This window comes from Ascaphus truei, chromosome 11 (assembly GCF_040206685.1).
Source record: "Ascaphus truei isolate aAscTru1 chromosome 11, aAscTru1.hap1, whole genome shotgun sequence".
In the NCBI taxonomy this organism is placed as follows: Eukaryota; Metazoa; Chordata; class Amphibia; order Anura; family Ascaphidae; genus Ascaphus; species Ascaphus truei.
Window position 1 is genome coordinate 45,104,874 of NC_134493.1, and position 15,500 is coordinate 45,120,373.

General features: G+C 46.6%; 1 protein-coding gene across 6 annotated transcripts in view; it reads right to left on the reverse strand.

The window, feature by feature from the left end:
* Nucleotides 1–15,500, reverse strand: part of LOC142463362 (acyl-coenzyme A synthetase ACSM3, mitochondrial-like) — a 43,788-nt gene that overhangs the window by 9,415 nt on the left and 18,873 nt on the right. For 2 of the 6 annotated variants that reach the window (XM_075566010.1, XM_075566009.1), the window contains exons 2-5: nt 6,762–7,027; nt 5,619–5,829; nt 2,250–2,454; nt 766–909 (exon numbers count right to left, since the gene is read on the reverse strand). In XM_075566010.1, the coding sequence (XP_075422125.1) occupies nt 766–909; nt 2,250–2,454; nt 5,619–5,829; nt 6,762–6,965 (764 nt within the window). In that variant the 5' untranslated portion in view covers nt 6,966–7,027. Of the gene's footprint in view, nt 1–765; nt 910–2,249; nt 2,455–5,618; nt 5,830–6,761; nt 7,028–11,290; nt 11,456–13,810; nt 14,020–15,500 lie in introns of those variants that run through there. The other 4 variants (XM_075566008.1, XM_075566007.1, XM_075566006.1 and 1 more) reach the window with 4 other exon arrangements.

Here is a 15,500-nt window from a genome sequence, read left to right on the forward strand (position 1 = left end):
GCATAATCAGTAGCCACCTGTGCTGAAGCAGGGATATCCTAAAAATCTGACCTGCGGGTGGCCCTTGAGGACTAGTTTCCCATCCCTGATCTAGAGTAAAAATTCCAATTGGCAGATTTCAGAGCTCATGGTTTGAACTTTTTACATAGCACAGAGACTCTGCTTATGAAGCATTGAGGGGGAGGGCATACTCTTAGGTACACATCATCTCTTTCTCCTCCTCCCCCCCCTGCAGCCTACATTAGTAGCGATCCTAAAATAAAGCTTTTTATGACACTTGTTCTAAAACTGTCGGCTAAAGAGCACCCAGGGACAGGGTCCATGGGAATTGTGGTGGTGATTAGCTTCTGTATTTAAAATATAAGGGGGGGGGGGGTGTAAAAGTATTGTAACATGGAAAAGAAGCATATTTGTTTCCCTTCCTCTGGACCATTGTAAATATATCTCACCCATGTAGAATTTAATTAATACTTAGCTCGGTGGACAACTGCCTTTGTATTTTACCGGATGCTATGTTACTATCGGTGATGGTTAAATGGGAAAAGTTAGAGAACTCCTAATCTGTGCCATGGGACAGAGCAAACTCTACATTCATACACTGCTTTATTAGATTGTAAGCTTTCCGGGGCAAGGATTATTTTCCCTATAGTCTGTCTTTGCGCTTATTGTAATATAATTTCCTGTACTGTATTGTCTTTGTAAAGCACTTAGTACACTGTGGGTGCTATATAAAGATATAGATACTTCTTTTCACATGACACTCACCGTCCATTCACAGCCAGTCCGAGCCCAAAGCTACAGTGGCTATGTTCAGTCATTTTTGGAGAACCGGTTGTTCCACTAGTAAAATAGATGGTCATGGGATCTGTGCTCTTTGTCTTCACACAGCTGTGCTGGTCATCGGCCGCCCTTTGCAACATTTAAATTGAAGCTTGATTAATACCATTTCCTGTGCAGAGCTCTGATTTGAGTTGGGAAGAGTCCACCACCAGCACCAGAGCCTGGATACATGGGTCAACGTTTCCATATTCAAGTGATTCTATCTGCAGGACATTGTGTGGGCTTCTCATGTTTATCACTTATCTTTATGACATCTCAACAGTAATTACTTGTATAATTTGCCCTTGTGTAACTCCATGTAACGGTGTATCCTCTGACCTACTCTCCAGTATGACACATGCCCTCTTGAATTGTTCCAGCGGCATCTTGATACAATGAGTACCCATATAGCCATCTATGCCCACTGCCGTTATTCTGAGCAACTCCGGGTTTCCTTCCCATCTCTGACATGTTTAAACGTTTGTGCTTTGTGCCAGGCAGGCAGTCACCTTTATCCTTTTGCATGTTACATCAGGGGTGCAAGTCCTCAACCCCCCCCCCAAAACAGGTTAGGTGTGCAGGGTATCCCAGCTTCAGCACAGGTCACTCAGCAACCTGTGCTGAAGCAGGGATATCCTGAACACCTGACCTGTTGGAGGGGGGCTTGAGGACTGGTATTGAGCACCCCCCCCCCCCATGCTACATGCCTTGTTACATTGAGAGCTTTGGTTGTTTACCATTCTATATGATTGCTCTTCATAGACTTGCAACATTATGTACGTTACATCTCCTGTTTGAGGCACTATGCTTTACAGCCCTATGGTTTCTTGATACTTTCTATTTATTTATTCCTCACATTTGTTCACTTTCTTATAATTCCTGTACACTTTATTTACCTCCCCATTTATTTTTATTTATTTATTCCACATATGCACTAAGGGGCGTATTTATAGCTAGTGTCAGTCTGTCTCAATAGCAGTGGTTTTCAACTTTTTTTGGTTAAGGACCCCAATAATTATATGGTGAAATTCTTGGGAGTCCCAACCCTCTCTAATAGCACGTCTGAGATCAGATGCATTGTAGGGAACCCCAACCCTCTCTAATAGCGCGTCTGAGATCAGATGCGTTGTAAATTCTTCTGTATTTGGTACGATTTTCAAAGTACCAGAAAATTGCAGGGAACCCTTTAGGGACGCCCGCAGGATACAAGTGTTCCAAGGAACCCCTGTTGAAAAACACTGCTCTATATTAACCAATCCAGTTGTTCTGCACCATATTGCCACGGTCAATTTGATATATATGTGTCCTTTGTCCCTACACTTGTATGTCCGTGTGTACCTGCAGCGTGCCTGCGCCTTTATTGCTTTATAGAAATTAATAACACGCATATTTACATTACTTGAAAATACTGACGTTACAAAGATACCTACTCAAAGAGACCTTTAAAATTCAACCAGCCGTCTCTGTTTCCTCCAGATATTAGTTTTGTTTTTAAAAATGGAGCTTGAGATGAAACAGAGTCTACAGCGGGTGCTACGGCCTCACTGGTTACGATGCACTTGGCCTTGGAAGTGTTTAGCCGATGGAGGATGTCTTTTGCTGTGAGTTGAGTTGTTCCCGGAATCAGCACCAAACCTGAGAATGATAATGTGGATGTTATATGCACAAGTATAGTCTAAACTGTTAGAAATTCCGGGCATTATTGAAATCCCTGCTCTCTGATTGGATATGCCCAGAATTTGTGGCACTTCGGCTGAAAAGCGTGGCAATCGGCTTTGAGTTCTCATACACACTGAGCGAGAGCAACTCTCAGGCCGCGGTCCCAGTGTACACGTGCCCGGCAGGGGGGGGGGGGGGGCGCGTGCACAGCGCTTCACCGCAATCTGCGGTCTGCGGAGAGAAGCAGAGATTGCGACGGGAGGGGGCGTGGTGGGGGTTTTGTAGGGGCGTGACCGTGACCTCACGCGGCTGGTTCGCCCTCATTGGCTGAACCGCCGCTGGGGGGGCGTGGCCACACCTCCGTCGCAAGTTGCAAATACAATTTTTGGGAAATTGCAAAAACTTGCAGTACAGCGCGGCTGCACCTTCCGGCGAGGGTGCTTACTGGGCCCAGCCGCATTGGGAGGCGGTGCTTGTACGCACGCCGAGGCAGGCACAGGGGCCGCAGCCTCCGACATTTGAAACGCCTTTGAAATCCCCGTGTCAAATGACGCTGCAGACGTCCCCAACGTGACGTCGCGCAGCGTCTCGTTACAACATAACGTCAAATGACGTAATGACGTCGTGTTTCCATGGCAACCTGCCACCGTAGGACGTCATGTTGGTGATTCCAAAGGAGCAGGAGCGCGGCGGCGGCAAGGAGTCGGCCCGACACAGGCAAGAGGCTAGGGGCAGCAAATTTTGAAAGCCACCTCCGCCGCTCCTCTCCCTCCCTGCTGAGAGCTCCGCACAGGAGACAGTGTGTGTGTGTGTGTGTGTGTACAGATGGGGGCTGCATTGTGTATGTGTATGTGTGTGTGTGTGTGTATGTGTGTGTGTGTATGTGTGTGTGTGTATGTGTGTGTGTATGTGTGTGTATGTATGTGTGTATGTGTGTGTATATACACACACACACACACACACACACACACACACACACACACAGTGGTCGACAAATCACCAAAAAATCTACTTGCCGAACAAAAAAATTCTACTCGCCACCTAGTACCACACGTGTGCTGCTTCGACCAATAGGAGCTCGCCACAATGTTAAATCCACTCGCCCGGGGCGTGCAAATGTATAGGTTTGTTGAAGTGTGTGTGTGTGTGTGTGTGTGTGTGTGTGTGTGTGTGTGTGTGTGTGTGTGTGTATATATATACACTCTTGAGTATTTGCAGTACAATTTTATTTTTATCAACAAGTACAGTAAAAGCATAAGAAATTGTACAATATCACATACATCGATAAAAAAATCAATCCAACTATACAGAAGTGTCTTTTTTTTAATGACAAATGTAGAAAAAGCATACAATTAGCCTATAATAATACATTACGAGCCAGTTTGGGAATTATTACTTAAATACAAAACATATAAATATACAGTACACTGGTAGACCCAGTAATAGCAGTGTTCTTTAGAAATCATATCCTCAGTACACTAGATACTCTGTATGATTTATTTCCCAAGCTCACCAACATTAATAGATAAGTTGATGAGGGATTGTTAAAAAAAAAAATAGGTTGCATGAAAAACTTTAATTAAACTTTAAATTTCTTCTGAAGAATTGTCACCAAGTCCGCAGTAATAAATCATTGGTGAAAACACAAAGCTAAATATTATCTGTTAAATAATGAATATAGTTGAAAGGGAATTTTGCAAAAACATACTGTAGGATGGACATTCCAAGGTCAAATGTAACTCTCAGGGCCTTACATTTTCTATAAACTTCCGTCTGGAATGGGAAATTAACGAAGAGGACCAAAGATTACTACAACAAGATAAATCCAGGAATAGTGAGAAGGTACAGTATCTTCTTGTGTTTTGGCAACCAATTAAATAATTAAGTGTCTATCTTTTTAAAAAAAAAAAAACATTTACAAAATAAGCCTACATTTAGCCTATAATAGGAATAATCCCCTCAGAACAGGGCATTACTGGCCAATAATGCCCTGTTCTTCTGGGATTATTAATTCAATAACACGATAAAGACAATTTGGGGGGGGTTCACTGCTGTATTCTGCATCAATGTAAGCAAAGACGGATGGGGAGCCGGGTTGGTCCTTCCTTCCACATAGTAACACAGGAGGGAGAGGGAGGAGGGGGTATACCTTTTATTGGACCAACAAGTAGTTGATATGTTACAAGCTTTCCAACCTCTCATGGTCCTGCATCGGGTGTGGCAGAAATACAGAAACACAATATATACAGTGTTTGTCTGGTTTTATTTTTATGTCTTAACTCAGCGGTGTGCAAACTGGGGGGCGGGAGATTTTTCTGGGGGGGTCGTGGGCGGTTGCATAGGCCCCGCACTCCTCCCCAAGTTATTTAAATTAAATCCCGGGGGATCGTGTGAGGCCTCTCAACGGTAACACTTACCGGGATTCAGACGCGTCTCCATGATGTGACGTCACATGATGCTGCGGGTCACGTGACCTGACGCGACCCCAGAGCGTCATTTTACACAGCTGGCAGGTAGCAGAGGAGGCGCGAGACTGGGCGAGGCCAGGCAGGGGGGCGCAGCTTCTAAAGTCTGCGCTCCCCTGTCGACTGTTAATTTTCACACCAGGCTGCCTGTTTCTACGTATCCTATTTCCCACTTCCTCCCTCCATTGTAACCAGAAATCCCTCTTACAGAAGCAAAATATTATATACAGTGTTTGTATTTCTGCCATACCCGATGCAGGACCCCTAAGAGGCTCGAAAGCCTGTAACATATCAACTACTTGCTAGTCCAATAAAAGGTATCATACCCCCTCCTCTCTCTCCCTCCTGTGTTACTGCATCAAATGTAACTAACTAATGCAGGAGTGGCCAACTCCAGTCCTCAGGTTTTAAGGATAACCCTGGCTCAATCAGTGGCTCAGTCAATGACTGAGCCACCTGTGCTGAAGCAGGGATATACTTAAAACCCGACCTGTTGGTGGCTCTTGAGGACTGGAATTGGCCACCCCTGAACCACCCGTGGAATCTATTGATAACAAGCTCCCTCCAGCTTACTCTTATCATCAAAAGCAAGCAGTCAAGTAGTAATCCTTCCATCAGATTTGTATTTTCTAATAGCGTGTCGAGATCTGTAATCAACGTCCGAGATGTACTGACCTGCTCTTATACATGCCACATTTAAAAGCCACCATTCTGTCACCCGGGGCAGAATCACAATAACTCTGTCCCCCGGTTTCAAGTCACAGGCATCAGACAGTAGGTTGGCCGTTTTCCTGGAGAGAAATCCCAACTCCTCGAAGCTCCACTTGACTTCATTACCTTTACCACCTATCCACCAGAGAGCTGGATTCGAATGACCGCTGCGTTCCTAGGGAGAGAGGACAATCGATTCTTAACATCGTAAAATGGTGCCAGGAAATGCAGTACTTGTGTTCATCCAACACCTGCTGAATTGCTTTGATTTCAGCTCCGGGGACCCTCTGCTTCCTGAGATACTGTATTGAATGTCTTTATTTATATAGCGCCATTAATGTACATAGTACGTCACCGTAGTAATACACGTGGTAATCATATAAATAACAGGTCATGAGAATAAGTGCTTCAGACATAAAAGTAACATTAAGAAAGAGGAGTCCCTGCCCCGAGGAGCTTACAATCTAACTGACCTGGAGGGGGGTGTCGGTATCTCTCTTCAGTTTTAATGTCCAGGTCACGCAAGCCAATAGGAAGCTGCAAGGGATGACGTCACTGATTCCTATTGGTCCGCAGTACTTTTAAACTCCCATGTTGTGAACCTAGTCAGGGCTCCTACCGGCAATACGGCGGTATATATCTCAGGAAGCAGGGGGTCCCTGGAGCTCAAATCAACGCAGTGCAGCTCAGGAGAGGCCCTGCTTCGAATCTATTAATTAAAAATAAACCTTTTAAAAATGCAATCCTCCCTAACTACACTCACCCCCCTTTTTTTTAATATAAGATGGGAACCAGGGTGTCTCCGGAGCTGCACAGCACTATTCTCAGCAGCGGAGACTCACCAGTTCCCTGGCTTCTTACCGGTCAAGTTGCCAGTATTACTCCCTTGTGTTTAAAAGGGAATGAAATAGCCGGCCAATAGGAATCTGCAGCTGATGCAGTTGCGGCTTCCTATTGGCCAGAGATGCGGCAGGCACGTTCCCCTGGGGGGTGGGGGGGGGAAAGATTTAAACCCGGCAATTTTAAACTCGTTGTGAGTCTGCAGAACTACCAAGGCGATCAGGTAGACTTTTGTTGATGGTAAAAGCAGTAGAAGAAAACGTGTACCTTTTCAATCGCAGACCACTTGTCTAAGACATCGCTTGCGAAGTTGAAATATTCTGGCACTTCTGGCTTGTAACGCAGTTTAATGTCCTCATAATCGGAGAAGTTCTGCGGCGTAAGAAGCTTTGGCGCCTGGCTGAATAACCTGGGATATACTCTCGGAGTCAGATGGCGGGTAACGTCTCTGGCTGTACGGAGGATTTTCATAGCAGCTGCAATCACCGGGAGTATTTTTTAAATGCTCAGAGGATCCCGATCAGATCATTTACCTGCAAAAATAAATACATCACAATGTGTCTTTCCTGGTAAAATATTTTTAAACAGTCAATGGAAGTTAAAGCAGTTATCCCTGGAGAAGCCTAGATAAGTTTAACTTATATAATGTTAGTACTTTGCCCCCTGAACATGTCCTGCGTGAAGGCGTCTTCCAGTTCATGGTTGCAAGGTCCTGCAGTGTGTGTTAACCTAAAATGCATTGTCTTGCAGTTCTGCCCGGACAGGGAGAAAATGTTTGTGAAGCTGTAAAGGTAATAAGTGGCCCATACAGTATTTAATCCGGTATTTAATTGCAGTGATATGTTTAAGAGATCTCATGCGGGTAATTTATATATATATATATATATATTTTTTTTTATAACTTTGGTTTTATTAGGTGTTTTGGTGCATACATTATAACACAATCCATTAGCATTTGTAACTTTACCATTTCTTTGTTTACAAACATTAAACGTGACGCACGTGACAGACTTAACAAACCAACGAACATGACGGCAGGGTAACAGGATGAGGGGGGGTGGGAAGGGGGGGGGGGGGCCAGAACGCGACCTTGATCACTGCTGGGCGGATACAGCTCTTTTCACTTTCCTCTCTATCGGTATCTTGTTGGTATTAGCGTGCCGGGTCAACGGCTAAGCCTATCGAAGTGGCCCTACTTCCTTGAGCTCCCCTATACCTCGGGTTTTCCTAGTCACTGTGTGGTCGAGAATCCGTTTGGTCAGAGGAGAACGCATTTATGGTTATCATTGCAAGATTGTGGTAGCATCTACTCCCGGGATGTCTGTTTGGGCCAGCTAGGGCGACCACACTTTTAGAAAATTTGAGCCGGAGTCATTGACCAAACTCGACAATTGTTCCATCCGGCACACAAACCAAATTCTGTTCCTAATTTTGGGTAAAATTGGTACTTCCGGTTGCTTCCACAATGCTGCGATCTCACATCTGGTGGCTGTTGCTAAGTGTGCTATCAATTTATGAGTGGCATTCGATAGCCCCTGGATCTGCCTGCCCACCAGGAACAGCCATGGGTCCAGGGGGATCTCCAGTCCGATCAATATTTAAAGCCAATCTCTAATTTCCGCCCCAAATCGGAGCCACCTTCGTGCAAGACCACAGCATATGGCGCAAGTCAGCTCGTTCTCCGCATTGCTTCGGACAAAGCGGGGAGAAACCTCTGACAAATTTGGCTAATTTTGTTGGGGTGTAATACCACCGCATTAGGACTTTGTATGCGTTCTCCTTTAACGTGGTACAGATAGAGCTTTTGGCTGCTGCCTGTAGGATCCTGTCCCAGTCCTCGTCCTCTAACGTCTCCCCTAAGTCGTCCTCCCATTGTCTCATATAACTAAGTCGGGATTCGTCTTTAGTTGCTGGACAGATCACTTCCCTGTACATTCTAGATGTTAGTCCCCTTGTGTCCGTGCCTCTAGAAAACAGCTGCTCGCAGTTTGTTCTCCTAGGCCGAGTTGGAGTTTTGTTGTAAAATGCCCTGATCTGGAGGTATCTAAAAAATTCTGTATTGGGCATGTTTTTTCTTCTTTGATATGATCAAAAGTTTTGATATGCTGTCTTCCCTCCAGATCATTTAGTCCAGGGCTGCACAACACGCGTCCCACGGGCCGCATGCGGCCCGCCTGGTCTCTCTGTGCGGCCCTCCATGAGATTTAAAAAAAAAAAAAAAAAACCTTGAAAAAAAAAAAACTTTGAAAAAAAAAAAAAAAAAAAACTTTGAAAAAAAAATAATTTTGAAAAAAAATAATGGCGGCGATTCCCCGCAGTCCCGGCGCGCATGCGCAGGGCCCGCTCCCGCTCCTTGCTCAGACCTCCCCCCAAAACCACCCCCCGCTCGCAACGTGGGACGGAGGGGGAAGTCACAGCCAGCTGAGCTCTTCTGCGGCCGCTCCCCCCCCCTGATCCGAACGTGGATATGTGCAGGGGGGTGAGGTGCATTGAGGTGAGGTGCAGGGGGGTGAGGTGCAGGGGGGTGTTGTGAGGTGCAGGGAGTGAGGTGCAGGGGTGATTGGAGGTGCAGGGGGTGATGTGCAGGGGATGTGATGTGCAGGAGGGGGTGGGTGGGTGATGTGCAGGAGGGGTGATGTGAGGTGCAGGGGGTGAGGTGCAGGTGTGATTGGAGGTGCAGGGGTGATTGGAGGTGCAGGGGTGATTGGAGGTGCAGGGGGGTGATTGGAGGTGCAGGGGGGTTATTGGAGGTGCAGGGGGGTGATTGGAGGTGCAGGGGGTGATTGGAGGTGCAGGGGATGTGATGTGCAGGAGGGGGGGGGTGATGTGCAGGAGGGGTGATGTGAGGTGCAGGGGGTGAGGTGCAGGGGTGATTGGAGGTGCAGGGGGGTGATTGGAGGTGCAGGGGATGTGATGTGCAGGAGGGGGGGTGATGTGCGGTGCAGGGGTGATGTGAGGTGCAGGGGTGATGTGAGGTGCAGGGGTGATGTGAGGTGCAGGGGTGATGTGAGGTGCAGGGGGGTGATTGGAGGTGCAGGGGGGTGATTGGAGGTGCAGGGGGGTGATTGGAGGTGCAGGGGGGTGAGGTGCAGGGGATGTGATGTGCAGGAGGGGGGAGGTGATGTGCAGGAAGGGTGATGTGAGGTGCAGGGGGTGAGGTGCAGGGGTGAGGTGCAGGGGTGATTGGAGGTGCAGGGGGGTGATTGGAGGTGCAGGGGGGTGATTGGAGGTGCAGGGGGGTGAGGTGCAGGGGATGTGATGTGCAGGAGGGGGGAGGTGATGTAATTTTTTTTTCCTTGGAGCAATTCGGCCCTTCTCGCTTTATGAGTTGTGCAGGCCTGATTTAGTCTAATATACCCTGATTGAAACCATTTTGCGAAATGTGAACGATCCATTCCTGGAGCAAAATCCGGATTACCCCAAATGGGCGTCATCAATGAGTTTAGTGTTGTGAGAGAACATTTAAATTTGGTAGCCTCCCAAACCTTCAATGAGTTTGATATAGCCTGTAGCGGAGTCTGAATTCCCGACCAACACTTTTTAGGTAACCATATAAGGTTCTGCAGCTCAATCTTTTCAGCACAGCAATATTTTTCTAGGGCCACCCATCTTTGGAGATCCGGGTCCATGTGCCACTGTATGATTTGGCTCAGTTGGGCTGCTTTGTAGTAGGCAAACAGGCAAGGCACCCCCAACCCCCCTCTCGAGGTCGGCCTCCTCAAGATATCTTTTTTTATCCGTGGGCTTTTTTTATTCCAGATAAACTTCATTATTCTAGACTGCAGCGAGAGGATGTCATCTTTCAGCAGGGGGGTAGGGAGGGCCTGAAACAGATATAGCACCTTAGGTAGAAGATTCATTTTAACACTGTGAATTCTTCCAATCCAAGAAATGCCATGCTCCTCCCATCTTCTGAGATCCTCCCTCAGTGTCTTGAACAACATGGGATAATTTGCCTTGTATAACGCTTTGGCATCTCGCGTTATATATACCCCTAGATATTTGATCATGGAGGGTTGCCAGTTAAAATTAAAGTTTAATCCAATTAGTTTTTCCATTGGTTTGGGTAGATTTATATTGAGGGCTTCTGATTTGGCCTGATTAATTTTGAACCCCGATATTTGTTTAAACTGCAATAATATTGCGAACACATTGGGCAGGGAGGTGAGAAGTCTGGATAATGTCAGTATCACATCATCCGCGTACAGCGCCACTTTGTGCGTCTGCTCTTTTACTGTTATTCCTGACACATCTGGGCATAAATTCAGGTGTGCCGCCAAGGGTTCGATACAGAGGGCAAACAGCAAGGGGGACAGCGGGCAACCCTGCCTCGTGCCACTACGGATTTGAAATTGTCCTGAAGGGAACCCTTGATGTCTCACCCTTGCTGCCGGCCCTTCATATAGGGCCATAATGGCTCCCAAAAGGCGTCCCTCGAAGCCAAATGCCTCCAGTGTCCCTCTTAGATAGGGCCAATCAATCCTATCGAAGGCTTTTATTTATATATTTTTTAACCCAAATCTGACACCTCGAAGTATTAGGCTGAGACTCCACTGTAGGTTGCGGCGTGCGTGCCACACAGCCCTCTATGGAGCAGGCCGTGTGTGGGCGCGCAAAGCGCGACGACGCGTACGCTGGCTGGGAAGACAAGAATTTTGTCTTCCCGTGCTGCGACGTGATTACGTGGTCGGCGCGCAGCCAATGGAAGGGCAGATATGCCCCATCATGGCCCTGCCCCCGCGCATCCCATCGCTCCCCTACAGACCACACAATGCGGCTTTCAACTGTGCACGCACCGCCACGCAACACTGGGGCTGTAACCTTAGACTTGGAGGGGTTTCGATTTCCTCTGGCTGCTCTCTTTTGTACGATGTCACTGGGTGATGATGTCACTGGGTGATGATGTCACTGGGTGATCAGCAAATGGTTGTTACAGAGTCCCCCATCTCCTTATTGGTTCTCTGATAAGCACAGGGTGGGATAAGGGGAAAGAAAACATGTGAGCGACAAACGCTTCCCCAGCCAGAGGCCCCTAATACATTCAGCTGGCTGACTTTGTGGGATTGCCCCTTTAAACATAACATTGTGTGTTTTCCAACCGTGGGATTGCTTCTGAGAACTTAGACCGCGTCCATAGTGCAGGATACGGAAACAAACACTAGGACGCCAATGCATATGCGCTTAGCACGTGCACATGCGCTACAGGGAGAGCGGCGCTTCGCAATACAAACAAGTTTGTTTTGAAAGTGCGATGCCGGGGAGGAGGAGGAGCGCGGAAGCCAGCGTGCTCTACTAAGGACGCGGCCTAACATTGCCAACTCGGTCATAGCGCTTTCTTTCATCTTGGGGCCCTGGCACTTCTGACCTTATCTCGGTCAAAGAAACGTTCCGTTTCGCTGCCAGAGCTTTACACGAATGGTACAAAGTTTACTGTCCAGTAAATGTGTTTTTAAAGAGAACTACAGCTATAAAAACAAATGACACTGTGAGATATAATTATACATGCTAGTAAGACCAGGGCTGACTTTTATGCTAAATGTAATTACATAGTAACAGAATATTACTACTATACCAATAGATTAGAAAGTACCCCAAAACAGCATTTGGCAGTGTAGACCAGGGCTGCTCAACTCCAGTCCTCAAGCCTCACCCCAACAGGTCAGGTTAAGGATATCCCAGCTTCAGCACAGGTGGCTCAATCAGTCCCTGCTTCAGTACAGGTGGCTCAATTAGAGGCTCAGTCTTTGAATGAGCCACATGTGCTGAATCTGGGATATCCTAAAAACCTGACCTGTTGGGGGGGGGGCTTGAGGACTGGCGTTGCGCCCCCCTGGGGAAGACGACGCCTGCATAATGCTCTGCTCTTCACCGGGTTTTCGGTGTTTGTTATAAAACAACATTCTTATTTATGAAGCTGTATCATGAGCAAATATAACTGTGCTAGATAAATATTTGCATTTGCACAGGCAGAGTGTTATTAATGAAGCACACGGGTAAAAGCCTCAAACATTATTTGCATTGTATGTTTTCAGCAAAACTGTGTTTCTTAAAGCATATTTGTCAACAGCTTTTGCCACAAATTATACGAAAACAATGAAGCCATTTTGTCACACAAGTCTAAACATCACAAATATTTATTTATATATATATATATATATATATATATATATATATATATAATGCATGTTGTATACCAGGGCTGTACTTAAATGAAATGATTCACTGTATGTAGAATGTTCTAAAGAGCTTGCCATCTAATTCAGCATGGAAGAACGCGTGAATTTAGATTGTAAGCTCTCCGGGGCAGGGATTTTCTGATCTTGTTTTTTGCACTTATTGTATTATAATTCCGTGTACTGCAGGGGCGGCCAACTCCAGTCCTTAAGGGCCACCAACAGGTCAGGTTTTCAGGATATCCCTGCTTCAGCACAAGTGGCTCAGTCGAAGACTGCACCACCTGTGCTGAAGCAGGGGGATATCCTGAAAACCTGACCTGTTCATGGCCATTGAGGACTGGCATTTGCCAGCCCTGGTATAAAGATGCCAAAAGTCCTTGTTTACCCCAGACAGCCCCGGTTTGGAAAGGCCTGCCCAGAAGCATAACTATGAAGAAAATAAATCTAGACATCATAAAATGCATATTAATACCAAAACAATATTCTCTTTTATATAATGTGTTAAATGTTATATGTTTCGAGCAGTCCCTTATTATATTTCCCATATGTTGCAGCTTTATAGCTTTTTAGCCACTTGCAGCATTGTACAAAAACACTGCAAGCAGAACCACACCGCTGCTTTCTGCTTTTGATTCCCTTTTAAGCTGCCGGGACTGACGCCATTTGCAGGTATTTTCAGCACTGAATGGGTTAAGCTGTGATATTTGAGCAAAGGAATGGAAGCAGGCACACGATCTTACTAAAGGTGCAGTTTATTGTGCCACCAAAGGTCCAACGTTTCGGCAAATAGATTGCCTTTATCAAGGAGAGGGCTAGCATTAAGCTGTGATATTCCCAGAATGTTGCCACACTCCGCGTTCGGACGTGAACCCTACACGGCGCCCAAACACAGTGGCTGTCGGCAAACGGTAACCTTTGCTATCCACAAAGGAAATAGAAATTCCACGGTGTGAGCACATTCACAGGTCTCGGACAGGTCGGCAAAGCTGCCTTTCCCCATTATCTCTTAGCAAAACCTTTTCCCTTCTCCTGTGCCCGAGAGCTTGCTCAGCGCATATTTAAACTGCAGGACAAGTCCCGTCCCAGTACTTAATGGCATGATAACACACACACACACACACATTCTTTGATAATACTTACAGAATGGCCGACAAATCCAGGTGTCAGATTGTCTAGAAACCTGACCCCACTTCCCCCTTTCTGGTTCTGCAGGAGAATGTTTGCTGAACTGAAGAAGTGCCGAGCGTGCAGGCTGTAACTTACTGAAAATGCATGGGAAGAGTGACACACTGCGCTCGTTTGCATGTCGCTGCCCAGAATCCCTGGCTGCAGAGGAAGCACTGTTTGCTAAGCAATCATGGGCAAAGACAAGTTTGCAGACCTGTGTGAGACATGCAAATGTACCCTCAAGTGGTATTTGTATTTGCCGAGATGTGCAGTAACACTGTTACAATCACCAGCTCCTTCTACAGGATATACAGTATGTGGGGAATATTTCCGTCTAATAACGCATGCATTTGCAAGATATGATTTTGTTTGTTGCATTTCTTTTATACCTAGCCCACCTTTCACCATGCAATGTGTGCACAAACTTTTGACTAAAGAATAAAACAAGATTGTCATTTGCTAATAAAGTCAATATTAGTGCATACTATATATATATATTTTTGTCTCAAGGAAACAGAATCTGAACATCCTGCAATGTATAGCAATACTGTGTTTTCTTTATTTATTTGGCATCCATCTGAATTATACAGTAATTAAGAATCAGAGGCCTTTTCTAGAGGTATGTATGTATGTATATCTTGATGTAGCCCCCTCTCTGGGGACTTGTATTTCAGTTAAGGGGTTAAGTGCTCTAAAGGGTTAACTATGTGCGCTCACTCAGGCACCTCCCCTTTTCCCATCACATGGTATAGAGTGATTTGGCAGAAAAGAATCCACACCCAGTTTGTCTGGTGACCTATGACGTCACTATCAGGGTATATATAGTCAGCCCGAAGGTGTAAGGTCCTGCCGTCACGGCCGTTCCCCTTCAGAGCAGGCACATCAAGGCTAGGCTCTTTGCCCTGATCCAATATGGCCAAAGACTGGCAGTGACCTTGAATGCCCTTCAGGGCAAGATGACTGAAGTGACCGTAAACGCCCTGAAGCTAGATAGATGGAGATACCAATTTGCTGCAGCTGTCCTGGGCCCGAGCAAGGTGTCTGATCCTGGTGTTCCTGAACCTCTTCAGGTTTCCTGCTTTACGCTTTTCCTTCTCTGAACCTTTGCCTGAACATGGACTCATGTTCTGCTTTCCTGCCCCAACCTTGGAACCGTGATACTGACTACGCTCCAGCACCCCGTCGAGACCTCGGTCTGTGACACGAATATTGTACTTGATACCATATCCTGACTCAGCCCTGTGGGTCGGACTCCCGGTTAGAGACAAGCACCGTCACATTTTGCTCGGGTCATAGACCCCGCTGAGGTAGGGAAGGCCATTTTTGCTCAAGGCAACATACTAGGAGACCACAAGCAACGCCTGTCTCTTCAGGACCAGCAATTGGCCATGATCGCCACGTCTTTGCAGGCCATCGATACTTGCCTTGATTCTCTACAGGGGATACCCGTCTCTGGCGGCTCCAACTTCAGGTTTCTGCACATCCGTCTCTCGCACCCCGCATTCTGGCACCACAGCTCTATGGAGGGGATCCAGCTGCATAACAGGGGCTTCCTGAACCAGTGCGCCACACAGTTCAAGCTACAGCCATCGCTGTTCACCACTCCAGAGTGGCGTACATTATATCTCTCTCGGTGGGTGAGGCCATTGCATGGGCCTCCCCT